The following is a 24227-nucleotide window of genomic DNA, read 5'->3' as shown; positions in this document are numbered from 1 at the left end:
AAGGCTGCTTCTCTGGTGAGACTGGAAGTTCCTGCTCTGCCCTTCATTGACATGTACCAATCAGCTGGGCTAGCCTTGTTTTATTTTGTGTGTGGTACTGGGGATTGAACCTGGGCCTTATAATTGATAAGCAAGTACTCCACTGAGCTGTATTACATTCTCAGTTTTGGTTGTTGGAGACAATGTCTTGCTATAACCCAGGATGATCTCCAACTCTCAATCCTGCTTCTGCCTCCTGAGGACTAGAATTATAGGAGTGTCATCACACCAGGCAGCTATGCTCATTTTCTACAACTACCATCCATTCTGACTGGTCACTGTCTGTCACATGCCAGCTAGTTATGATACTTTAAATATCATTCCAATCCCCATCTGAGCCTGACCATTCCTGCCTTTTCTGTTCTTCTCAGCAAAGCTTTACTGAGCACCTACTACCTAGCAGGCACATGTCAAACATCAGTGTCCCCTACTCACCCCAACATGTACTCTGGGGATTCGGAAGTTTGTCCCTACTCCTTATTACCCCATCTTTCAGGCTCCACTTCCCAAATCCCCTTTCCCAGGAAGCTATGCACTGTCTCCAGGCCTGCCTGCATCCATCTATAATCCAGCCTTCCACACTTAAAATCGCTGAGTCATGCTCACTCCTCCATCCCCTTTCCACCTGTCTTCTAAATTATCCTTTCAAAATATGTATTTGTGAGCTAATTTTTTGCATAGTGAGTATATGCACAGGATACAAAATCCAAAGGGCAGAAAAACATATGCCAGTCTAAATTCCTATGCCAACCAAACTCCAGTTTCTCTGTCCCCCCTCCTCTCTCTGAGATAACCACTATCGAGCAGGTTCTCATGAATCCCAATCAATTAATTCTGACCAATTCTGTGCAGGAACACATACACATAAAGACTTAGAGCTAAGCAGGGAGGTCTATCATCCTCTGAGCTCCAAAGGCCTTCCTCACAGGCGTTTAGTAAGCACTGGACCCTCTATATCACTGTCTGATAAAGAAAGCAAGGATAGTGGAGAACATGGACCTGTTAGTGGTACAGGGCGCAGAAGGAGCAAGGGCCAGATCAGAGACGTAAGAGGAAAAGATTAGGGACAGAACTCTCACCCTGCCACCTCTAACCCTCTTCTCTAGGTATCCAAAGTGTTCCCCAGATCTCGTTCCACATTCGTTTACATACCTTCTTTGGAGAGAAGACACCCACAGTTCCCCCATCCTCCCGGACGGCCACCCCCATCTCAGCCAACAATGCTTCCCTATGAGCAAGAAAAGACAAATGTCAGTCTTCTCATTACTCATGTTCTTCCCTGCAAAGTCTCAATAGGTCATCCCTGGGTCCTCGCACCTTTCCATTCTTAGGGCTTCCGTCTTGCGCAGTTTCTCCTCCCAGGTCTCATTCAGCTCAGCTATAATCTTCTCTGTCTCCTGGAAGCACAGGGACAGATGGAGATCAGGAAAACCTGGGACCAACATCTACCACGGAGGCTGCAATACTCCTAGGATGCCATCTATCTCTTTAGCCCTGGCTTTGAAAAAGTAAACTCTCAGTAGTCTCCAGCCCCTTACCCCTTGCCGGCTCCAGGTTCCTACCTGCAGTCTCTCCATGGCCTCCTCAGGCCCAATCTGGGGCTCAGCATTGGGAGAAAATGAGGGCTCTAGCTCCCCATTATGGGCAGGGGGAGATGACGGTAAAGCTGGGGTAGGGGGGTTGGAAACGGTTGGCAGAACACCACCAGGACTCCCCTCTTCCACTTTCAGACCTGAAAGGGAGAAAGGTAAAAGGAGGCTAAGGAAAAATGGAACTGATAAAACTAGAGAAGGCCAGGAATGTTACAGAAGGCAACCTCCCACATGGTAGGGGTCCTCTGCAGCCCTGACAAACGGGCTCCCTGTCTCTGCTTATACTCCAGGGATGGAGGCCTTACTTTGTACTTGAAAGCCAGTTCTTCCCATTGTTAGTGCCTGACTGTGCTGAGTTGAAATGTGCTGCACAACATGCATGCTCTGCCCTCTGGCATGAAAGCCTATATATAGTGCCATTTTTTCTGCCCAGCCCCTGAAACACTACAAGATGAACATCCCACCTAATTTATCCTCCTCCTCTTCCCAAGAGCAATATGCCCTCCAAGGTGTACCAGCACCCTGATTCCCTTCAGTAAGATGGATCACTAGAGTGGACAGGGTTCATACTTGGTTAACATGAGTTAAACAACATCTCACACAGATACTGTTTTATTTTGTTTTTATCAGTGCTGACTACTGCATTTTAAAAGCCATTCCATTGTTGACTGTTAAATTCATGGTCAATTAAAATTCTGGTGCTGCTGGGCATGGTGGTGCACACCTGCAATCCTAGCACTCAAGTGCTAAAGTAGGATGATCCTGAGTTTGAGGCCAGCCTAGGCCACATAGTAAAACCCTATCTTTTTTTGTTGTTGTTTTTGTCGGCCACAGAGCTTGACTGCTTGAGCCCTGTCCCTGAGCTCTTCAGCTCAAGGTGAGTGCTCTATCACTTGAGCCATAGTGCTACTTCCGATTTTCTAGAGGTTAACTGGAGAGAAGAGTCTCATAGACTTTCTTGCCGGGGCTGGCTTTGAACTGCAATTCTCAGATCTCAGCCTCCTGAGTAGCTAGGATTACAGGCATGAGCCACTGGCACCTGGCCAAAACCCTATCTTTAAATAAAAAGGGGAAACAGGAAGATCTCAGTTCAAATCAAGCCCAAGCAAAAACTCAGAATCAAGACCCCATCTTAAAAACAAACTGCAAGCCGATCACCAGGAGTTCACACCTATAATCCTAGCTACTGAGAAGGCTAATCTGAGAATTGCAGTTCAAAGCCAGCCAGAAGTGGAGCTGTGGCTCAAGTGGTAGAGTGGTAGCCTTGAGCAAATAAAGCTCAGGAACAATGCTTGGGCCCTGAGTTTAAGCCTCAGGACTGGCGCACACGTGCGCACCACACACACACACACACACACACACTGGCGCACACGTGCACACCACACACACACACACACACACTGGCGCACACGTGCACACCACACACACACACACACACACTGGCGCACACGTGCAACACACACACACACTGGCGCACATGTGCAACACACACACACACACACACACACACACACACACACACACACACACACACACACACACACACACACACACACACACACACACACACACACACACACACACACACACACACACACACACCCTAAAAGCAAACAGACTTGAGTGTGGCTCAAGCATACAGCACTTACCTAGCAGGCTCAAGGCCATGAGTTCAATCCCCAATACCACAAAACAAAACAACAAAAACAAACTGGTATTTTTCAGGAATTTTTGCAAGGCAGACATACCAGTAGCCTCTTAACAATTTACTATGTGAACTATAGATGTAAAATTTGCCATTTATTCCTGTACTTGTCATTAATTCCTGAAGCCTGTCAAATGCCTTCTCTGTATCTGTGTCCACGTCACTGAACACAAGAAGAGCCTCCCAGTAGTTGCTTCCTCCCAGACCCCAGCACTAGATAAAGATAAAAAAGAGGGCCAGAATGGGTCATAGAGTGTCCCTGAACTGCCCCCCCATCCCTGGGGCCCCTACCTCCAAGAGCAGAGGCTGAGAGGCCCTGAGCCATCAGCAGCTCCCGCAGCCGGGCCACCTCCTCCTGTAATTCTCGGATCAGCCGAGCATTCGGGTCCTCATTGATGACAGCATTGCAGCGGATTTGCTTAGTGCGGTCAGCATACCTAGGTGAGGGACAGGGAGATTAAGAAGACAAGCATCAAGAATCCTTGCTGGGCTACCTGATCCCCACTCTTCTTCCCACTTCCCAAGACCTATGGCACGGTCCTGAGTAACCAGCTTCTAATCTTCTGGCACTTTTGAGGGCTGCCCCTGCCAGAGATGAATCTCTTACCTGAGGGTGCTGAGCGTCTCTTCATAATTGATGTCAGCAGGACTCAGAGCTGCAATCATTGCTGTGCGTGAGTTCCCACCTATGAACAGAAAGGATGGAAAAGCTTTAGCTGAGCTGGAGCTTAGGATAAGTCACACTGGGTCATGAGGCCAAGTGAGGGAAGGCTCAGTGAGCAGGGAAGGGTCACAGTATGAGGCAGAGGAAGCCAAGAGTTGTGGTGCAAACCATAAAGTCTAGGCGGAGAGGACTGAGGTCAGGGGTACATCAGGTATCTGTGGACAGTCACAGACCCAGGGGAGAAGGCTGAAGTCAGCAGTGGGTGTGGAGTCAGGGAGAGTCATGGGAGGCAGGTCAGTGAGGCCCTTGGCTTGGCAGCGTGTGGCCTTGATTCCAGCATAGGAAATCTTCAAAGGATATTTCCTAGGTTAGGGGGAGAGACAGTGGGACAACACTGACTAGATTTGGGATTCTAGAGATGGCAAGAGGATTCATCAGGTGTTATCACAGGGGCACCAGAATCAGCAAAGAGGGGAGAAAAACTGCTCACCCAAATTCTCCTTGAGCAGCCAGGTGAGTACAGAGTCCCTGTAAGGGATAAAATCCGACTTCCGCTTCTTTGATTGCTGGGGGGATAAGGAAAGGAAATTAGAATGGGCCACTGCCTATGCCTGCTCTCTTGAACCCTTGTCTTCCCAACCCTCAAGGCTTACCATATCTGCAAGGGCTGAGATCACCTTCCCTAGAGTAGTCAGGGACTTATTAATGTTGGCACCTTCCTGGCAAAGGATGAGGAATGTAGGGGTGAGACCTTCCTCTCCCAATCAGCTCTATTTCCCCTTCCCTTTACCACAAGAGTTCTGGGTGATGATCAATGATCTTCCCACTCAGCCTTTGAACCTGCCCAACATCTATCCCTCCAAAGCATCCTCACCTTCAGACGCATGCCCCGGGCTCCTGAGGAGTCAGCCCGCTCGCTCCCAGCAAGGTCCACCAAACTGATCTTACTGACCTAGGCTCACAGGAAAGAGGAAGTAGGTGACTAGAGTGAGGGAGGGATGGGAAGGCAAATCAGAGAAGCAGCCAGCAGGAATCTTAGTGGTTAGCAAGGGCTAGAGAAGTCCTAAGAGAGGACAAATAAAACTGATAGGAGGGCCGGGTACTGGTGGCTCATGCCTATAGTTCTAGATACTTAGGAGGCTAATATCTAAGGATCATGGTTCAGTCAGCCCGGGCAGGTATGAGAATCTTATCTCCAATTAAACACCAAAAAAGCCAGAAGTAGAGCTTTGGCTCAAGTGGTAGAGTGCTAGCATTCAGCAAAAAAGTTCAGGGACAGTGCCCATGATCTGAGTTCAAGCCCTGGGACCAGCACAAAAAAAAAAAAAAAAAGAGGAAATAGAGTCTGTAGATAACAGTAAGGAGCTAGTTACTTATTTATTCATTTACAAATATTTATATAGGTCGACTGTGTGCTGGGACAAGGGCCCAAATGGGACTGGTGACTGTTGAGAAGTCTGGTGAGGAGTTGTAATATACTAATATGATGGGGAGGTTAGAGAGGGCTATGGAAGACCCAAGCTGAAGAGGAAGGACAGCCCAAGCCTCTTCTATCACAACACTGTCCTCCTTCTAGAGATCCTCACCTTCTCTGAGTCCAGTCCAGTGAGTTGGTCATGAGAGCGCTGTGTGAAGACGATGGTGAAGACAGCATGGGAACGGCTGCTGGTTTCATTCATGTTGGTGGCAGCCACAGTCCTGATGGGGAAAGTAGAAGTCACAGGGTCCTGCCCCTCACCTTCCTAGCCCTGCCCCCTTCTCTTCCACTCTGTCAGCCGGTCTTACCGTGCCTTATTTCCACAGTCCATGAGGTCAGCAATGTCTGCATAGGAGGTCACAGCCAGCTTAGATAGGTCCTGCACATAGGGGCCCAGGATGGGGTGCTCCCGGACCCGGAGAGAACCCCGACTCTTAGGATTCAAGAGGTCGCGTACCCGCTCACAATAGATCTCCATATAGCTCACCTGAGTAAAGGATGCAAATAAAAAGTGAGGAAGACAATGTTGGCATTGCCAGTAAACCTCACCTAACTCCACCACAAGAACCTGGGTAACTGCAGTGCATGCATACCAGACTTGGTACTAAGCCACTGACTGTGATGGCTCATTGATCCTCCCACCAACCCTAGGGGTTGGGGGGTCTGAATCATTAGCATCCACAGATGAACACATTCAGGAGCTTCAGTCTGAAATCACTGCCCAAAGTCATATATAGTCACAGGTAGAGCCCAAAACTAGATCCTAGACTGACTCCCAAGATTGCCTTATGTCTTTTTTTTTTTAAATCAGTCCTGACGCTTGAACTCTGGGCCTGGGCACTGTCCCTGAGCTTCTTTTTGTTCAAGTCTGGCACTCTACCACTTGAGCCACAGCACCACTTCTAGCTTTTTCTATTTATGTGGTACTGAGGAATCGAACCCAGGGCTTCATGCATGCTAGGCAAGCACTCTACCACAAAGCCACATTCCCAGCCCTGACTTTAGTCTTAATCATTCTACCTTCTGCCCAGAGACATAGGGGCCCCTCCCTGTGCCCCAATAAAACCAGAGCTTACCTCCACAGAAAAGGAGAGCTGAGCACTCTGGTTCTCACTAACACGAGAGAAGAGGTCCTCACAAAGCTGGAGGGAAACATAGAAAAGCTCCCTTTTAGGGCACACCTGTCATGCCAGGCCCTTTCCCAGGTTGAACCCTTTCCATAGCCTAAGAGAGAGGTCACAAGTCAGAGGTTTTGCTCCCCAGGATGGCTACTATGCTGCTTGGCCAAGGAAAATTATGGACAACTCAGTTTTCCAAACTACCTCTTTCTACAGTTAACACCTTACCTGTGGTACAGAGGCCCATAGGGAAATTACACTCACAATAACTACAAAACAAAGAAAAACAGCAGTATATGGTAAAACCAGGGCTTATACCTAGTGTTCTCTGACACCAAAGCCTGGACTCTTTTCATGGAGCTTCACTGCCTCTGGTGGGAATGACACCTCCCTCTCCAAGAATGCCCACCAGGTTTCAGCCAATCCTCACATCTATCATATCCCTAATAACTAAAAACCTCAGCCAAGTATCTACCCATTATCCTTATAGCACTGACCTTCCTTCCCTGTGGAGCAACTCAATTGAAGATGGTCCTTCCCTGACTACTCAACCAGGTCCCCAGCATATACCTGAGGCACAATACCCTGCTGCCCTGGCTCCTGACGCCCCATCATGGTGTAGGACTTCCCAGCTCCTGTCTGTCCGTAGGCAAAGATGCAGACATTGTAACCTTCAAAGGCATGAAGCAGCATCTCCTCCCCAATGTCTCGATACACCTGCTGCTGAGATGCAAACTGCGGATCCTCAGCCTAGGTGAACAAGGGGCAGAAAAGAACACCAAGAGCTCTGGATGACCTTGTCTTTTGTTTCTACAGACCAAGAGTCCTGCTCCATCGTCGATGATTGCCCAAAGGAGCTGGGTGTTTCATACCCCCACTCTCATTATCAACTGAAGCATCTTGAGGGTCCTATCCAGCCCTTGCTAGAGGTCCTAATTATCCCAAGAGTCTCTTCCCTTCCCCTCCTGGTCATCACAGTCACAACCTAATGTACTATGTACCCCACCCAAGGGTTCTCATCTTTGCAATCCAGTTTCAACCAATCTCTTGGAGATTCTATTTCCCAGTAATACCCCCTTCTTCAGTACCTAAATCTTCTGTCTGCCATAATCTGGCCTACTACTCCCAGCCCAACAAACTCACCGAAGTGTGTGACCAATAGGAATAGTCGAAGGTGAAGCTTTTAGGGGCATCCTTGTTCTGTTTGGGATTGATGATGGCTGAGGGGAAAGGAGAGGGCAAAGGAGGGAAAGTCAAGGTCAGGTATTCCCAACCTCTGCCCACTCCCTTACAATCCTCTGGGGTCCAGCAATCTGACTCCCCATCTCTGTCCTAGCTCATTCTCTCCCCCTTTTAATACTCCCCACCCCCTCCAGCACAAAGCTAATTTTGGCTTCCTAGGACCCGCCCCCACTGAGCTGCCTCCCTGGATTGGGCAATGGAGGGCTGACGGCCAACATTCCCCCTCCCAGGGACAGGAACATGGAAAGGCCAGTCTGCCCTACCCCCACCCTTACAACTAGCACCTGCTCTGCCTAACATAACCCTCCTCCTGGTTCAGCCCAGCAGGACTGGCCTTCCCCACTTGTGCCCAGCCAGGCCCCTGAGACACACTCACAGGTGGTATTGCCCTGCATGCTGACCACACACTTGGCATCCTGGCTGGTCTCACGGGCATTGAAGGGCCGAACCCTCACTGCCACTTTCACGGAGGCTCCAGCCATAGTTCCAGACACTCCTGCCTTCCTCAACTAAATGACAGAAAAAGAGAGGTGGTCAGAGACACTGGAAGGACAAAGACATTGCCTCCCCGTTTCTCCTTGAAACTGTCTCTCCATTACCCTGCCCAGACAGCTACCCAGCCCTTCAAGGACTCAACTCCTGTTCCCCAGCCTTCCTCCCAAATGTCACTGTCTTAAGGGGCTTCCAAAAGTATTCCTGCCTTTCTCCCCAGCCCTATCCCAGCTCACAGGGACCTGAGCCATCACCCAGAGTTACCTGGCGTCCTGGCTCCAGACCAAGGGGGTTGTATCAGCTCTGGCTGCCACCGGCCCTTGAAGGGGGAGCCCCATCCTACACTTGGGGCCTGGCCACACAGCAGGGGCTGTAGGGGAAACCCTGGTAGTGGGGGGAGAGTGGTTAGGAAGCACCTGTGTCCCCAGAGACCTGTCTGGAGTTCTGTATCTGGAGGGCCAGGGGTGGGAGTAATGTTAGGAAAAGTAAAGATAACTGGCCCCCCTAAGTGCAATGTGATTCCAAGGGCAGGGATAGTGATATTTTTATTCCTCATCACTCACAAGTGTACTAGACATTCAGATGGGAAAGATGAGAGAGAGAGGGAAAGATGAGAGAGGGGGGAGGGAGGCTGGACAGAGGGCAATTCAGAGAAAGACACACATGGGCAGACATAAGGGTGGTGAGAAGGGGGAGAAGAGGGACAGAAAGTCATAGACACCAAGAAAGTGAGCAAAATGAGACAAAAGACAAGATTGAGGTCACTCTGTGAAGGAAAGAATGGGAGAAGGAAGAAGAAAGACATGGAGGGTGTCAATGCTCAGAAATGTTAATAGGCAGGAAGGGGGTTCTGAAGCCAAAGCACAAAGTGGGAGTCCAGAAAAGAGATAAAAAGAAAGAAAACCCCAAATATAAAACCTAATCAATAATTCCCGAATAGTGTCAGTGAAGGAGAAGTAGATCCCTCTTCCCACCTACAGCCCACACAACCCCCACTTGGGAGGCAGGGAGGACTGATGGCAAAGCTGAAAGGCTGGGACTGGGATACACAGGGCCTGTCTTGTGGGCCCCAAGCCCCTTGCCCAGCCCCCAGTACTTCCTCCTCAGGATCTAGGACAATGGACAGGGGAGGGTGGGGCCATCCTGTATCCATACCAAACCCCAGAGCTCCATTCTGCAAGACCTGGAATACCTGTGTCTCAAAGGGGAGGCACGAAAAGAGAAGGGAAGGGAAAGGAAGCAAACTGGTCCCAGCCCCAGCCTGGGGCTAATACTATGGCGTCCACTGCCCAAGGGAAGGTGCCAGGCTGGAGCCCAGGAATGTGGGTAATCGGGTACCCACACCCAGAGAGGAGAGTCTGGGCTGCCCACACCCACAGACGGCAGGGTAAGGACTATGGAAAAGGTCCAGGGATGCCAGGTCCCAAAGGACCTCCAACCTTTGTCATACCAGCCTTCTTCCTAAGCATGGGAGGGGAAAAGGGGGCTGGTCTGTCCCAGGACAGGAAGGGAGTAGCCAAAATCAGAGACTGGTTCAGGAAGAACAGTAATGGCCCCCCCTACCCCTAGACCCTGGACAAGCGAGAGAAGGACACTGGTGGGAAGAGAAAAGCAATGGTGATCGCTCTGCAGCTAATAAAGTGGGAAATAGGGTGACACAGCCAGGGGACGGTGGGGGAAGGAAATGGGCGCTCAGTACAAGGGTCTGCCCGTGCGGCTTTAAGGGCACAGTAGGTACAAGGGAGGAGCCCCAGGCGAAGTGGGGCCTACTGACCCGAAAGGGGGGGGCCTCGGGTCACCTACACCTTGCCCACCAGGAACTTTCCCAACAACCCCCCCACCCCGGTCTGGGCGGCCGAGGACCCGGTCTCCTGGTCCAGACAGCCGACGGCTGCCCGGGGCCTGGCACCGCTCTGCGCCTCCGCGGGACAAACAGCACTTGATCACAGCTCCGGGGCACGGCCGGCTCGGGCCGGGTCTTGCACGCGGGACCCCGGCTCCGCACCCCGCCGCCCGCGCATTCCTCCGCGCCCCCCCCCACACCGCCCTGTCCGCCTTCCCCCCGGCTCTGCTCTCACCTCGTAGACCGCAGGGCTCCCGGAGCGGCGCGGCGGAGCGCGAGGAGGGTAAACTTCGTGGAAAGCGCGTGAGACCGGAGCGGGGCCGGTCCCGGGACCGGTTCGGGGCTGCCCCCGCCCCCTCGCCGGGTCCCCGGGCGGCGGGTGGCCGTGTAGCGCCCCGAGGGCGGCAGCAGGAGCGGCGCCAGCGGCCGGCGCCCGCCCGGGCAGCGCGAGCTGGGGCGGGGGACGGGCGTGAGGGCGGGCGGGCGCGCGCCCGCGCGGACGGGCGTGAGGACAGGCGGGCGCGCGCGCGCGGACGGGCGTGAGGGCGGGGGCGCGCGGCCCTGGGAAGAAGCCCGAAGCCACTCAGGCAATTCGTGTTAAAGGGGCAATGCTCTCGGACTGTGGGGCCCACCGACAGGATGCTGGACACAGCGGGCGAGCAGGATGACGGGACTTTGGAGGGCTCCAGGAGCTCGAGGAGCCGACACGAGTAGTGAGTGACAAGCTCCTCCGGAGTGGGGGGGGGGAGGGGAGCAGGCGTCAGGCCCGCGCACGTCGTCGCCGTCGGGGGCGCGCTCAGAGGGCGGGGCCACCGGTCGGGGTCTAGCCAGGCCCCGCCCCCAGGCGAGCGGCCAGTCGGCTCCTCCCTCCGCCTGGGTCGCCTCCTAGCTGCGTCTTCCCGCCGGGCCAGTCGTTCTAGAATTCGCCAAGCTTCTCCCCAGGTGCCAGGGAAAAGTGTTGGGGACTGAAAAGACAGGCCGGCGCTCGGTACCTTCCCAGGCCTCTAGTTCCACAATGCTGGCCGCCCCGGCCACCACCTCAGGCCCGGATGCTATCGCAGGCCAGGCCGTACCCGCTCCAGAGCCAACGGGGCGGGGGATGTGGGGGGGGGGAGGTGGGCAGTCTAGAGCCCCGTACCCTAGACTGTCCCCCAAGCACGGGCCCACCACCCTGGGGCCGCAGGGGCTCCCGCGGGTCTCTAGCTATGTCCTCAACTTGGCTGGCCCCACAGGTCCAGCCAGGGTCCCGTCCACCTCCCAAGGGTCTAGTACCGGCTTCAGGTCACCCCCTCAGGCCTGGCCCTCGGCTCCAGTCTAGCCCAGGCCCAGCCTTCCCGCTAGGTCCTCATCAACCCACTCAGGCGCCAATGGCCATCAAGACCTTGGCTACCCCCTTTATCCATGGTTGAGCATCCTCCTATCTAGCTTGCTGAAGCCCTGTCCCGTGAGACCTCAGCCCACTGAGTCTTCGGCCCAACTATTTGAGGTCTAAACGTCCTTCAACTCCCAACTGCTCCTTGAGTTCTGCTGAGTCACTCTGGCTCAAGACATTCAATTTGGACCCCACTTGCCCCTTTCAGCCCAACTTTATCCCTATCTGCCCAACTTCCTCTCTCCAGTTCTATAACATTCCATAACTAGCCCATGCCTTGGATAACCTCAAAGTCTGTTTAACTCAGATTTTCCATTTGTCTTTTTCTCTCCTTTGTGCAGCTTATATGAACTCCCTTGTGGATCTAGTATTTGTTGCTTTTTTTGGGGGGGGGGAAGGACTTATCCTGGGGATAAAACCCAGAGACTTGCACATGCTAGGAAGTGCTCTACCATTCAGCTATATCGCCCAGCTCTTAACGTACTATTTTTTTCAAGGTGCAAAAGATAAATGGTATGTTTATTAAGTAAAATTTTTTTTCATAGTATTTTTTTAAGTTTATTTAGAAACAAAGAATGAAAGAAGAAAAAGAGGAGAGAGAGAGGAGGAGGGGATATTAATGGGTGAATTCCCAGTTGGATATCCCAATCTTTTTTTTTTTTTTTTCTAATCAGGGCTTGAATTCAGGGGACTTGAGCTCTCACTTGGCATTTTTATTCAAAGATGGTGCTCTACCACTTGAGTCACCTCTCTACTTCCAGCTCTTTTGCTGTTTGAAATGAATTAATCTTACAGACTTTCCTGCACAGGTTGACTTTGAACCCAGTTCTCATATCTCAGCCTCCTGAGTAGCTAGGACTTTAGGTTTGAGCCACCCAGTCCTTTTTTTTTTTAAATTTGTATTTTTTTTTTATTGTGAAAATACCGTACAGAGGAGTTACAATTACTTAGGCAAGATAATGAGTACATTTCAGAACAAAAGGTTTTTTGTTTTGTTTTGTTTTTGATACTGGTCCTGGGGTTTGAACTCAGGGCCTGGGCACTGTCCCTGAACTTTTTTGCTCAAAGCTAGTGCTCTAGCACTTGAGCCACATCTCCACTTCCTCTTTTTCCTTTTTTTTTTTTTTTTTGTTGTTGTTGTTGGTGGTGGTGGTGGTGGTAGTGGTCCTGGTCCTGGGGCTTGAACTCTGGGCCTGGGTGCTTTCCCTCAGCAATTCAGCTCAAGGCGAGTGCTCTATCACTTGAACCAAACCACCACTTCCAGTTTTCTGAGTGGTTTATTGGAGATAAGAGTCTCACAGACTTTCCTGCCTGGGCTGGCTTTGACCTGTGATCCTTAGATCTCAGCCTCCTGAGTAGCTAGGATTACAGGTGTGAGCCACCAGCGCCCAGCCCCAATCCATTTTTCTTTTGTTGAGATAGTGTCTTACTAGGTAGCCCAGGCTGGCCTTGTACATGTGATTCTCCTGCCTTTGCCTCCAGACAGCTGGGATTGCAGACCCTGTCTAGGTTTTATCTAATGGTCTTTGTTTTGTTTGTTTGGGGAGGATTATTTGGGTTTTTTTTGTTTTGGTCATTGGGCTTGACTTCTGGGACTGGGCACTGTCCCTAAGCTTATTTTGCTCAAGTCTAGCACTCTACCACTTAAGCTACAGTGTCACTTCCAGCTTTTCCTGAGGAATAGGACCCAGGGCTTCATGCTTGCTAGGCACTCTACCACTAAGCCACATTCCCAGCCCTGCTCTCTACCACTTTCAGCGAAAGTGCCACTTCAAGAATCTTGGTGGTAATTGGAGATAGAAAACAAATGGGCTTTTCTGCCCAGGCTAGTTTTGAACCACGGTCCTCAGATCTCAGCCTCTTGAGTAGGATTACATGAGTGAGCCACCAGTGTCTGGCTTATCTAGTTTTCTTAATTCCCTTTCCTATGCCAACTAGCTCTAAGGTTATCTTTGGCTGATGGATAAATATACTGGCCCTGTGTAATTGACTTCTCTACTCACTTTTTTCTTTCTTTTTTTTTTTTTTTTTTGGTACTGGGGTCTGAAGTCAGGGGTTGCATGCTATACCTTAGCATTTAATTTTTTTTTCTTTTCTCAAGGCTAGTGCTTTACCACTGGTGGCACAGCCCCACTTCTGGCTTTTTATTGGTTAACTGGAGATAAGAATCTCACTACTTTTCCTGTACAGGCTGAATTAGAACCACAGTCCTCCAATCTCAGCCTTTCGAGTGGCTAGGATTACAGGTATGAGCCACTGGCACCTGACTCCACTAACCTTAACTGTAGCCATTTTGAGCTGTCTCCTTCCCTGTCATCAATTTGTCACGCTGTCTGCTGTCTACACTTAATGTTTACTAACCACTTGTACCTAATTCATTTTATATCTCTAAATTCTGTCACTTTTCTACTTGTTCCTACCACCAATTCTCCTTTTTCCTTTTATAATCCCATATTACAATCAAGTCATGTAACTACCAACTATGAATTTTACTTACTCTTCATACTATTTACCTTCAGAAAGTTGGCTTTCTGCTTCACCTTTTACAACATCTTTCCTGTGTATTACTATCTTTAACCTTGAATGTTTAGCTGTCTAATACTAGTAAATCTCTTTTTTTTTTTTTTTGTTTTTTTTTTTTTTGGTCTGGTCGTGGGGACTGAACTCTGGGCCTGAGTGCTGTCCTTCAGCTCTTCAGCTCAAGGCTAGCGCTCTACCACTTGAGCCACAGTGCCACTTCCGGCTTTTTTCTGTTTGCTTATGTGGTGCTGAGGAATCAAACCCAGGGCCTCAGGCATGCAAGGCAAGCACTCTACCACTGAGCCACCTTCCCAGCCCTGTTTGGGTTTTTTTTTAACTGTATTTTTTTGTCTTTTCTTTTTTGGTACTGGGGATCAAACCCAGGACGTTGCACTTGCTAGGCAAGCGCTTTGCCACTGAGCTACATCCCAGCCCTAGTAAATCTCTTAAGAGAATTAATAGTCTTCTATTTAAGGAGCCACCCATTATCTTTCCCAGACTGTAGATGTGTTTCTGGTCTCATCCGTCTCTACCGCCACTGCATGAATGAATGACTCATTTTCCATTATCTTCCCAGCACCAAGAACAACATTTAGTCCAGCTACCCAAACCAGTCCAGTCATGCAGGTACAAGAAGATGGAGACAACCTCATGCCTTTTGCCAAGTGAGTCCTCTTTACTGGGTAGAGAGGATTGGATGGAAGGAATATTGTATGCTTGGGTTCTTCCTCAAGATGAGTAGGAAATAAGAAACAAGAAGCTCAGTGTCTGAACCCTAGAGGTTGAAAATTCATCATGCAACAAATAGCTTCTGAATTTGGATGTCATAGCTCATACCTGTAATCCCAGCTGACATCAGGAGGATCTCACTTCAAGGCCAGCCCAGGAAAAAAGTTCCCAAGACTTCATCTCAACCAATAGAAAAGTCAGCATGGCCAGGTGCTGGTGGCTCATTTCTATAATCCTGGTACTCAGTAGGCTAAGATCAGAGGATCAGGGTTCTAAGCCAGAACAGAAAGGAAAGTCTTGACTTTGTATGTGTATACATGTGTGACAGTCCTGGGGCTTGAACTCAGAGCCTGGACACTGTCCCTGAGCTTCTGCTCAAGGCTAGTGCTCTACCACTTGAGCTACATCATCACTTCCAGCTTTTTCTGTTTATGTGGTGCTGAGGAATTGAACTCAGGGCTTCATACATGCTAGGCAAGCATTCTACTAAGCCACATTCCCAGCCCTCTTCAATTTTCATTATGGGGATTTTCCGTAATTAGTAAAATAGTATGTTAGCTTCAATAATTATCATTATTCAGAAACTTTACACATCAAGCTCCCATTCCCCCAATTGTTTTTTAAAGTATATTTCCAATCTTGTATCATTTCACATTAGCTAGCTAGTTAGCTAGCTAGCTACTGTGTATGCATATGTGTGAGCGCATGGGTGTACACCAGCTCTGGAGCTTGAATTCAGGGCTTGAATGCTGCCTCTTAGCTTTTTTTCCTCCAAGGCTGGTGCTCTACCAATTGGGCCACATCTACATCTCTAATCTCATGGACTTTCCTTGCATAGGCTAGCTTTGAATCTTGATCCTCAGATCTCAGCATTACAGGAATGACTCACTGGTGCCTGGCACATGATCACATTTTAAGAGACTACTCTCAATGGTCTATACAGAAGAGATTGTGGAGAACAGGAGATGAGAACAGAAACAGGGAGAGGAAAAGATGGAGATCATTACAATAGACCAGGAAGAAGATTATCCATAATATAATGGTAGGACTGGAAATGATGAAAAGTGGTCTATTGGGGTATTTTTCAGATTTAGAACTAGCAAGGGGGCTAGGAATGTAACGCAGTGGTAGAGTGCTTGCATGAGGCCCTGGTTCAATTCCTCAGTACCACATAAGCAGAAAAAGCCAGAAGTGGCACTGTGGCTCAAGTGGTAGAGTGCTAGCCTTGAGTTGAAGAGCTGTGGGACAGCGCCCGGGCCCAGAGTTCAGGCCCCATGACTGACCAAAAAAACAAAAACAAAACAAAACAAAACAAAAAAACTAGCAAGATTTGCTAATGTAACAGTTGAAAATAAGGCTGGGCACCAGTGGCTCACGCCTATAAGTTTAGCTACTCAGGAGGCTGAGATCTGAGAATCATGGTTCAAAGCCAGCCAGGGCAGAAATATCCCTGAGACTCATCTCCAATTAACCACCAGAAAACTGGAAGTAGCACTGTGGCTCAAGTGGAAGAGTGCTTGCCTTGATCTAAAGAGCTCAGGGACAGTGCCCAGGCCCGGAGTTCAAGCCCCATGACCGACAAAAAAAAAAAAGTTGGGCTGGGAAGGTGGCTCAGTGGTAGAGCGTTTGCCTTACATGCTCGAGGCCCTGGGTTGGATTCCTCAGCACCACATAAGCAAAAAGAAAAAAAGCCAGAAGTGGCGCTGTGGCTCAAGTGGTAGAGTGCTAGCCTTGAGCTGAAGAGCTGAGGGACAGTGCCCAGGCCCAGGGTTCAGGCCCCAGGACCGGACCCAAAAAATAAAAAAATAAGTTGAAAATAAGGCACAAGATTTTTGTTCTTGGTAGCTGAGCAGTTGGAATGCCTTCCAGCCGTATGAGAAAGGCTGAAAAGCTGTTGGGTGGAGCTTAAGGAGGAATCAGGGCTGTAAGTAGAGATTTAGGTGTATCAGCACACTGGCAATATTAAAGTCGTAGAAATGAATGAGATCATCTAAATAAAGCAAGATGGAAATGGGGAAAATAAAGAGTTCCTGGACATTCTACTTAAGAACACAAGAAGGGGCTGGGCCCTGGTGGCTCATGCCTGTAATACTAGCTACTCAGGAGGCTGAGATCTGAGGATCTCATTTCAAAGCCAGCCCAGGCAGGAAAGACCGTGAGACTCTTACCTCCAATAAACCACTCAGAAAACCGGAAGTGGTGCTGTGGCTCAAGTGGTAGAGCAGTAGCTTTGAGCTGAAGAGCTCAGGGACAGTGCCCAGGCCCAGAGTTCAAGCCCCACAACCAAAAAAAAAAAAAAAAAAAGAACCCAAGAAGGGTTGGGAATGTGGTTTAGGGGTAGAATGCTTGCCTAGCATGCATGAAGCCCTGAGTTGGATTCCTCAGTACCACCTAAACAGAAAAGGCTGGAAGTGGTGCTGTGGCTCAAGTAGTAGAGTGCTAGCCTTGAGCCAAAGAAGCTTAGGGACAATGCCCAGGCCCCGAGTTCAAGCCAATGACTGGCAAAAAAAAAAAAAAAAAGTGAGACCCTATCTACAAGGATATTCTTTTTTTTTTACTAGTTAACCAGATTTAAGTCATTAACAATAGATTAATTATTATTATTAACTAATTACTAAATAATTAGTTAATAATTATTAATAATTAAACAAAGCATGTATACATTAAAGAAAGCAGTACAGAAATGTACTGTATGTGAACTGTTTACAAAAACATACAAAATGGGCTGGGAAGGTGGCTCAGTGGTAGAGCGCTTGCCTTGCATGCCTGAGGCCCTGGGTTCGATTCCTCAGCACCACATAAGCAAAAAGTGCCGGAAGTGGCACTGTGGTTCAAGTGGTAGAGCGCTAGCCTTGAGCTGAAGAGCTGAGGGACAGCGCCCAGGTCCAGAGTTCAGGCCCCACGACCGGACCTCAAAAAAAAAAAATAAAAACACACAAAATTTTGGATGGGGCTGGGAAGGTGGCTCAGTCGTAGAGTGCTTGCCTTGCATGCCTGAGGCCCTGGGTTTGATTCCTCAGCACCACATAAGCAAACAGAAAAAAGCCGGAAGTGGCACTGTGGCTCAAGTGGTAGAGCGCTAGCCTTGAGCTGAAGAGCTGAGGGACAGCGTCCAGGTCCAGAGTTCAGGCCCCAGGATCGGACCCCCCAAAAAAAAAATGTTGGATGGCACAAGGGATACAGTGCTAATATAGACTGTTTAAGCTAAGTGCTTAACATAAACAGTCCATCCCTATAACTAACAAAGAATATTTAAGGGACATGAAATATTAATCCTTTTGAGATAAATGAAACAAAGTAGGAGTGGTTAGAATTCTCTCTCCTGGATCATTGCATTGACCTAAGGAAACTCTATGTCAAATTACTAGAGTAGCCAGCTATCCTTTTTTTGTTTGTTTGTTGTAGTTCTGGAGCTTGAACTCAGGGCCTTTTGCTCTTGCTTCATGTTTTCAAGGCTGGTGCTCTAATACTTGAGCCACTTCTCTATTCCTATTCATTCTTTTCAATGCAAAATGAAAATGGAACAGTTTCAACCACAATAATCACCTCACTATTCTAAACAGCATGAACCCTACTCCTGCCTTAGGACCACATGTCCTATCCTCTTTCTCCCAAGGCTAAAACTTTAAGCCCCTTTATTCTACTCAAAAGTATAGATACCTTACTTAATACTTCAGCTTCTATTCGCACACTTTGAATTTCTTTTCCCTGCTTTATCTTGTGTGTGTGTGTGTGTGTGTGTGTGTGTGTGTGTGTGTGTGTGTGTGTGTGTGTGTGTGTGTGTGTGTGTGTGTGTATCTGTGTGTCCGTTGTGGGGCTTGAACTCTGGTCTTGGGTGTGGTCCCTGTGCTCTTCAGCTCAAGGTGAGCACTTTACTGCTTGGGCTACATGGCAGTTTTCTAGTGGCTTATTGGAGATCATAGTCTCATGGGCGGGGCTGGGGAGGTGGCTCAGTGGTAGAGCACTTGCCTTGCATGCCTGAGGGCCCCCCCCCCCCAAAAAAAAAAGAGTCTCATGGACTTTCCTGCCCAGGCTAGCTTGAACTGTGATCCTCAGATCTCAGCCTCCTCAGTAGCTAGGATTACAGGCATGAGCCACCAGTGCCTGGCTCCCTGCTTGAACTCTCATTATCTATAATGTAAGTAGTTGAGCTTGAACTCAGGGCCTTGCATGCAACTGAGGGACTCTTACTCTCACTTAATGTTTTTACTCAAGGCTGGCACTCTACCACTTGAGCCACACCTCCACTTCTAGCTTTTTAGTGGCTAACTGGAGGTAAAAGTCTTCTGGAGGGCTGGGAAGGTGGCTCAGTGGTAGAGTGCTTGCCTTGCATGCCTGAGGCCCTGGGTTCAATTCCTCAGCACCACATAAGCAAAAAGAAAAAAGCTGGAAGTGGGGCTGTGGTTCAATTGGTAGAGCGCTAGTCTTGAGCTGAAGAGCTGAAGGATAGCGCCCAGGCCCAGAGTTCAGGCCCCATGACTGGACCCAACCTGCACAGGGCTAGGTTCAAACATGACCTGAAGATCTCAACCTGCTGAGTAGAATTACAGGCACAAGTTACCTATGCCTGGTTGGTCTCTCCTCCTCTTCCCCTCTCCTTCCTCCTCCATTTCCCCTCTTGTTCCTCTCTCATCCTTCTCCTCCCCTCCCTTCCCTTCTGCTGGTCCTGGGGCTTGAGCTCAGGGTCTAGGCACTGTTCCCTAAACTCCTCAAAGCTAGTACTCTACCACTTGAGCCACAGCTCCACTTCTGGCTTTTGGATGGTTAATTAGGAAAAGCCTCACTGACTTCCCTGCCCAGGCTGGCTTTGAACTGTGCTTGTCATATGCTAGCCAGCCCCCTGAATAGCTAGGAATCCAGGCATTAGCCACTGGCACCCATCACTAGAGTCTATATAATAATTCTGCTTTTCAAGTAATGTTCTCTGTTTTGATGTATTGAAGTTTGAGATGCAGTGAAATCTAAGGCTTTGACAATAACTGATATCCTATTTCACCTTATCTCCAATCTCCATTCAAATCAGAGGCTTTACAACCTTCCTGTCTTAAGTAGACAGGGAAAGGTTGGGACCCTGAATCCTGGAGGTGAGTAGATGATGTCACACAAGAGCATGGTTATGAGCCTACTATGTTGTTATCTTAGGTGTTCCAAAGTGGTCAGCCGATCTACACCCCTATCCCTGCCTTCCCAGAGCCTCAAACCAATGGCCCAACATTATGGTGATGTCTTTTGGGAGAACCTTACCCAAAGGTCCAAGTGAGTAATGGAGAAAATTAGGAATAATTGGCAGTAGAGAAGGTGAGACTGTAGTTTTTCGTGTGTGTGTGTGTGTGTGTGCGCGTGTGTGTGTGTACAGGCATGTGCATATACATGCTCCAGTAGTAGGGCTTAAACACAGCTCACACATTCAGCAGTAAGCTTACACTTGAGTTATACCTCCAGTCCCAGGTTTTTCCTGGTTAATTAGAGATAGTTTTTCAAAATTATTTGACTAGGCTGGCTTCAAATTTTAGATCTCAGCCTGCTGAGTAGCTAGGATTATAGGCATAATTCACTGGCGCCTAGCTTGCGCCTGTAAAGTTTTGTTTTGTTTTTTTTTGGTCCGTTATAGGGCTTGAACTCTGGGCCTGGCCACTGTCCCTGAGCTCTTCAGCTCAAGGTGAGCGCTCTACCATTTGAGCCACAGCACCACTTCCAGTTTTCTGGTGGTTCATTGGAGATAAGAGTCTTATGGACTTTCCTTGCCTGGGCTGGCTTTGAACCTTGATCCTCAGATCTCAGACTCCTGAGTAGCTAGGACTACACCAGCACTTTACTGGCTGATAGACATTGTCATTCCTAAGGCCAGACAAGTAGTAGGAGAAGTCATCAGAGAAGAATCTGACTGTAATCCCCTTGTTATACTTTACAGCCCCAACTGGATGGAGGAACAATCCATTCCACCCAAGTTGGTATGACGAGTTCTGCCCTTCTATACTGTTTTCCTGGCCCCAGCTGTCCTTATTTCTCTTTCCCTCTGGTGTTTCCTAACCAGTACACTAACCAGGCCCTCTTTTCTGTGAATTTCTCATCATGGTTTCCAGAACACACCTGGACTTCCCAATACCCCTGACTCTCCTGAGTTCTGTCCAAGGTCCCCAAGAAATCCTCTAGCTCCCTTTTCTCATTCTCTGGCACAGAGAGGCACTGGTTGCTCCCAGCCTGGCATATATCCTCCTGAGGGGCTACTTCCTCCTGAGATGCTTTGCGGAAGAAAGAGAAGAAGGCTGCATTTGGAGAAAATACATCAGAGACCTGGAGGCATCCCAGCCCGTGTCAGGGCTGTCACTTATCACCTGGAGGACCTGAAGAGGCGCCAGAGAACCATCAATGAGTAAAGGGCGGGGGGGGGGGGGGGGGCGCACGGGGGAGGGTGTAAATGGCATCGGGGCTTCAGGAGCCAAATAGGGTTTGAAGGCAGGATGGTTCTTTGTTGTTATTGTGGGTTTTTTTGTTGTTTTTGTGGGGGGGGTTTTGGCCAGTCTTGGGGCTCGAACTCAGGATCAGGGCACTGTCCCTAAACTACTTTTGCTCAAGGCTAGCACTCTACCACTTAAGTCACAATACTACTTCGAGCTTTTTCTGTTTATGTGGTACTGAGGAATCAAACCCGGGGCTTCATGCATGCTAGGCAAGCACTCTATCACTAAGCCACATTCCCAGCCCAGCAGGATGATTTTTATTATTTATTTTGTCACTCGTGGGGCTTGAACTCTGAGCCTGGGCACTGTCCCTGAGCTCTTCAGCTCAAGACAAGCACTCTCCACTTGAGCCACAGTGCCACTTCCTGTTTTCTAGTGGTTTATTGGAGATCAAGAGTCTCATGGACTACTTTCCTGCCCTGGCTAGCTTTGAACCATGATCTTCAAATCTCAGCCTCCTGAGTAGCTAGGATTACAGGCATGAGCCACTGGTGCCCAGTCAGGATGGTTTTTACAAAGTAAGGTTAAGAGCTTTGAGGGAATTGGATGTTGTTTGGGAAGCAGCCAATGGCTTAGTGCAATTGATTTCTATAATTTGGAAGAAGCAAGGAAGTGAGGGATAAAGGACTCACCATATGAGTTGCAAGGAGTAGAAACTGGGTTAATGAAGAAAGGAAAGAAAGTACATCACAAACTAGAAATTAGGTATCAACTCTGGATCCCTAGACTACAAATATTTCTGTCTAGGAGGAGCAGAAAAATAGTACTGGTGAGTTGGAAGTCAAGTGGCAACACTCTTAGGTCCCAACAAGAATTACTTCAAGGGGTTGGGAAGGTGGCTCAGCGGTAGAGTGCTTGCCTTGCAAGCCTGAGGCCCTGGGTTCAATTCCTCAGCACCACATAAACAGAAAAGCTGGAAGTGGCGCTGTGGCTCAAGTGGTAGAGTGCTAGCCTTGAGCTGAAGAGCTGAAGGACAGTGCCCAGGCCCAGAGTTCTGGCCCACAACCGGACCCCCCCCCCCCCAAAAAAAAGAATTACTTCAAAACAGAAGAGTAAAGAATGAGGAGACAAAGTCTGTCTTCCAGATAGGCACTTCTCTCCTAAAAACCTTTACAGGCTGAAGAAGGTTCAGTGGGGCAGCTGCAGGGTTGCACCTGAGCCCCTGCTGCTTGAGGCAGAAGGCTCTAGATTCCCTGGAACCACTGAAAACTGTGATCTGCAATTGAAGAGGGCAACAACCTTTCTACAGGAAGAGGGCCATTTTGTCCATCCCGACAGGGCCCAGGTATGCTAGACAGGAACTTAGTTGGGGGTAGAAACTGTTGTGGGTTTTTTTTTTTGTTTTTTTGTTTTTTTTTGTGGGGCCTGAACTCTGGGCTTGGGCGCTGTCCCTCAACTCTTCACCTCAAGGCTAACGCTCTACCACTTGAACCACAACGCCACTTCCAGCTTTTTTTTCCTGCTTATGTGGTGCTGAGGAATCGAACCCAGGGCCTCATGCATGCAAGGCAAGCGCTCTACCACTGAGCCACCTTCCCAGCCCCTGTTGTGGATCTTAAAAAAAAAAAAATAGTGTTATTATAAAGGTGATATACAGAGGGGTTACATTTTCATAAGTCAGATGAGTACATTTCTGTTTTGTTTTGTTTTTTTTTGGGGGGGGGGTCTGGTTGAGGGCCTGAACTCTGGGCCTGGGCGCTATCCCTCAGCTCTTTAGCACAAGGCTAGTGCTCTACCACTTGAGCCACAGCGCCACTTCCAGCTTTTTTTTTTCTGCTTATGTGTTGCTGAGGAATCGAACCCAACGCCTCATGCATGCAAGGCAAGCGCTCTACCACTAAGCCACCTTCCCAGCCCAGATGAGTACATTTCTTTTTGAACAATGTCACCCCTTCCTTCACTCTCACAGTTTTTCCCTTCTGTCCCTACCTGATGTGGATTTTTGGTCTTGTGTGCAGATAGAAGAGTCAGGTTGGATAGATTTGAGAGAATCAAAAATAAAGTAGGGAAGCCAGATCGTAGTGGCACTCCTGTAATCCTAGCTATTCAGGAGACTGAGATATGAGGATCACAGTTTGAAGCCAGACCTGAGACTCTTATCTCTAATAAACCACCAGAAAATTGGAAGTGGGACTGTGGCTCAAAGTGGTAGAGTGCTAGCCTTGAGCACAAAAGCTCAGTAACAGCACCCAGGCCCTGAGTTCAAGCCCCGTAACTGAAAACTAAATATAAACAAATGAAGAGCCAGGTGCTCTGTAACCCTAGCTACTCAGGAGACTTCGCTGAAGTCTGAGGATTATGGTTCAAAGTCAACCCAAGCAGAAAGTCCATGAGACTCTTCCAATTAAAGAAGTGCAGGTGTGGCTCAAGGGAGGTGTGGCACCAGCCTTGAGTGAAAATGCTAATAGACAGTGCATACCCTGGGTTTTCAAGCCCCAGTTCTGGCACGCACACGCACAAAAATAATGTAGGCAAGAATCAGAAACGTGTGAGCCTGGAGACCAGGCGATCTAGAAGAGACCTTCCCCCCCCCCCCCCAATTTGTCTCATCTACAGCTGCTTTGGTCCCCCTGGAGTCCTCTGGGCCAGGAGAGTTTTTGTGCCTCTGGGAGGCTGAGTTCTTTTTCCTGCAGCGCGGTTACAGCCACAAGGAACCCTGTTCACAATCTCACGAAGATGGAGCCTGAGGAGTAGGAAAAAAACATCCAAACCCAACACGTTTGCGTTGCTTCATGACCCAAGACAAGTTCCATCACCAACATCGCCCCATTGCGGACATGGACGTGTTTCCTTCATTTGGCCTTCGCACTCACTTAGGCTTCACAGCCCCCCGGGCCCTTGGGGCTCCCATCGCAACTGCCCTTTCACAGTTATTCCTCCAGCCCGCATTCCTCCAAGGCCCTTCTGTTATTAAAGCAAGTTAGTGCAGCCTCTCTGAGTGAACCAGTGATGGGAGGGACAAGAAGGAAGGCG

At 49.1% G+C, this 24227-nt stretch overlaps 2 protein-coding genes across 9 annotated transcripts in view; one reads left to right on the top strand and one right to left on the bottom strand.

The window, feature by feature from the left end:
• Kif1c (kinesin family member 1C) overlaps window positions 1-10619 on the bottom strand; it is a 30273-nt gene extending 19654 nt beyond the window's left edge. Inside the window, exons 1-16 of one of the 2 annotated variants that reach the window (XM_070001670.1) lie at window positions 10408-10619; window positions 8594-8713; window positions 8214-8346; window positions 7739-7815; window positions 7166-7345; window positions 6554-6619; window positions 5786-5964; window positions 5587-5698; window positions 4875-4952; window positions 4654-4719; window positions 4491-4566; window positions 3944-4022; window positions 3628-3773; window positions 1602-1771; window positions 1357-1436; window positions 1192-1267 (exon numbers count right to left, since the gene is read on the bottom strand). In XM_070001670.1, the coding sequence (XP_069857771.1) occupies window positions 1192-1267; window positions 1357-1436; window positions 1602-1771; window positions 3628-3773; window positions 3944-4022; window positions 4491-4566; window positions 4654-4719; window positions 4875-4952; window positions 5587-5698; window positions 5786-5964; window positions 6554-6619; window positions 7166-7345; window positions 7739-7815; window positions 8214-8319 (1491 nt within the window). In that variant the 5' untranslated portion in view covers window positions 8320-8346; window positions 8594-8713; window positions 10408-10619. The remainder of the gene's footprint in view (window positions 1-1191; window positions 1268-1356; window positions 1437-1601; window positions 1772-3627; window positions 3774-3943; window positions 4023-4490; window positions 4567-4653; window positions 4720-4874; window positions 4953-5586; window positions 5699-5785; window positions 5965-6553; window positions 6620-7165; window positions 7346-7738; window positions 7816-8213; window positions 8347-8593; window positions 8714-10407) is intronic. The other variant, XM_070001671.1, reaches the window with a different exon arrangement.
• A 93-nt stretch (window positions 10620-10712) lies between these two features.
• Window positions 10713-24187, top strand: Inca1 (inhibitor of CDK, cyclin A1 interacting protein 1). 7 transcript variants are annotated; one of them, XM_070001675.1, is made up of 8 exons: window positions 10713-10885; window positions 13735-13790; window positions 14642-14729; window positions 19936-20049; window positions 20705-20744; window positions 20973-21166; window positions 22371-22539; window positions 23811-24187. In XM_070001675.1, the coding sequence occupies exons 3-8, from the start codon at window positions 14686-14688 to the stop codon at window positions 23946-23948; spliced, it is 699 nt and encodes a 232-aa protein (XP_069857776.1). In that variant the 5' UTR covers window positions 10713-10885; window positions 13735-13790; window positions 14642-14685; the 3' UTR covers window positions 23949-24187. The 7 variants fall into 7 exon arrangements, with proteins under 7 accessions (XP_069857776.1, XP_069857774.1, XP_069857773.1 ...); XM_070001674.1 differs by lacking the exon at window positions 10713-10885 and adding an exon at window positions 11012-11114; XM_070001676.1 differs by lacking the exon at window positions 10713-10885 and adding an exon at window positions 12038-12057.
• Window positions 24188-24227: the final 40 nt, after the last annotated feature.

The sequence above is a fragment of the Dipodomys merriami genome, unplaced genomic scaffold (genome assembly GCF_024711535.1).
Source record: "Dipodomys merriami isolate MVZ:Mamm:240054 unplaced genomic scaffold, mDipMer1.0.p SCAF_59, whole genome shotgun sequence".
Classification (NCBI taxonomy): domain Eukaryota; kingdom Metazoa; phylum Chordata; class Mammalia; order Rodentia; family Heteromyidae; genus Dipodomys; species Dipodomys merriami.
This window is presented reverse-complemented; position numbering and strand designations above follow the sequence as displayed.

Bases quoted from the DNA above. Each gene is read 5' to 3' on its own strand.
- Inca1 (XM_070001672.1), top strand. From the start codon at position 10,837: ATGACGGGACTTTGGAGGGCTCCAGGAGCTCGAGGAGCCGACACGAGT. The intron at 20,745-20,972 runs GTATGACGAGTT...TCTCTGGCACAG, and splicing joins AATCCATTCCACCCAAGTTG to AGAGGCACTGGTTGCTCCCA. The intron at 21,167-22,370 runs GTAAAGGGCGGG...AAACCTTTACAG, and splicing joins CGCCAGAGAACCATCAATGA to GCTGAAGAAGGTTCAGTGGG.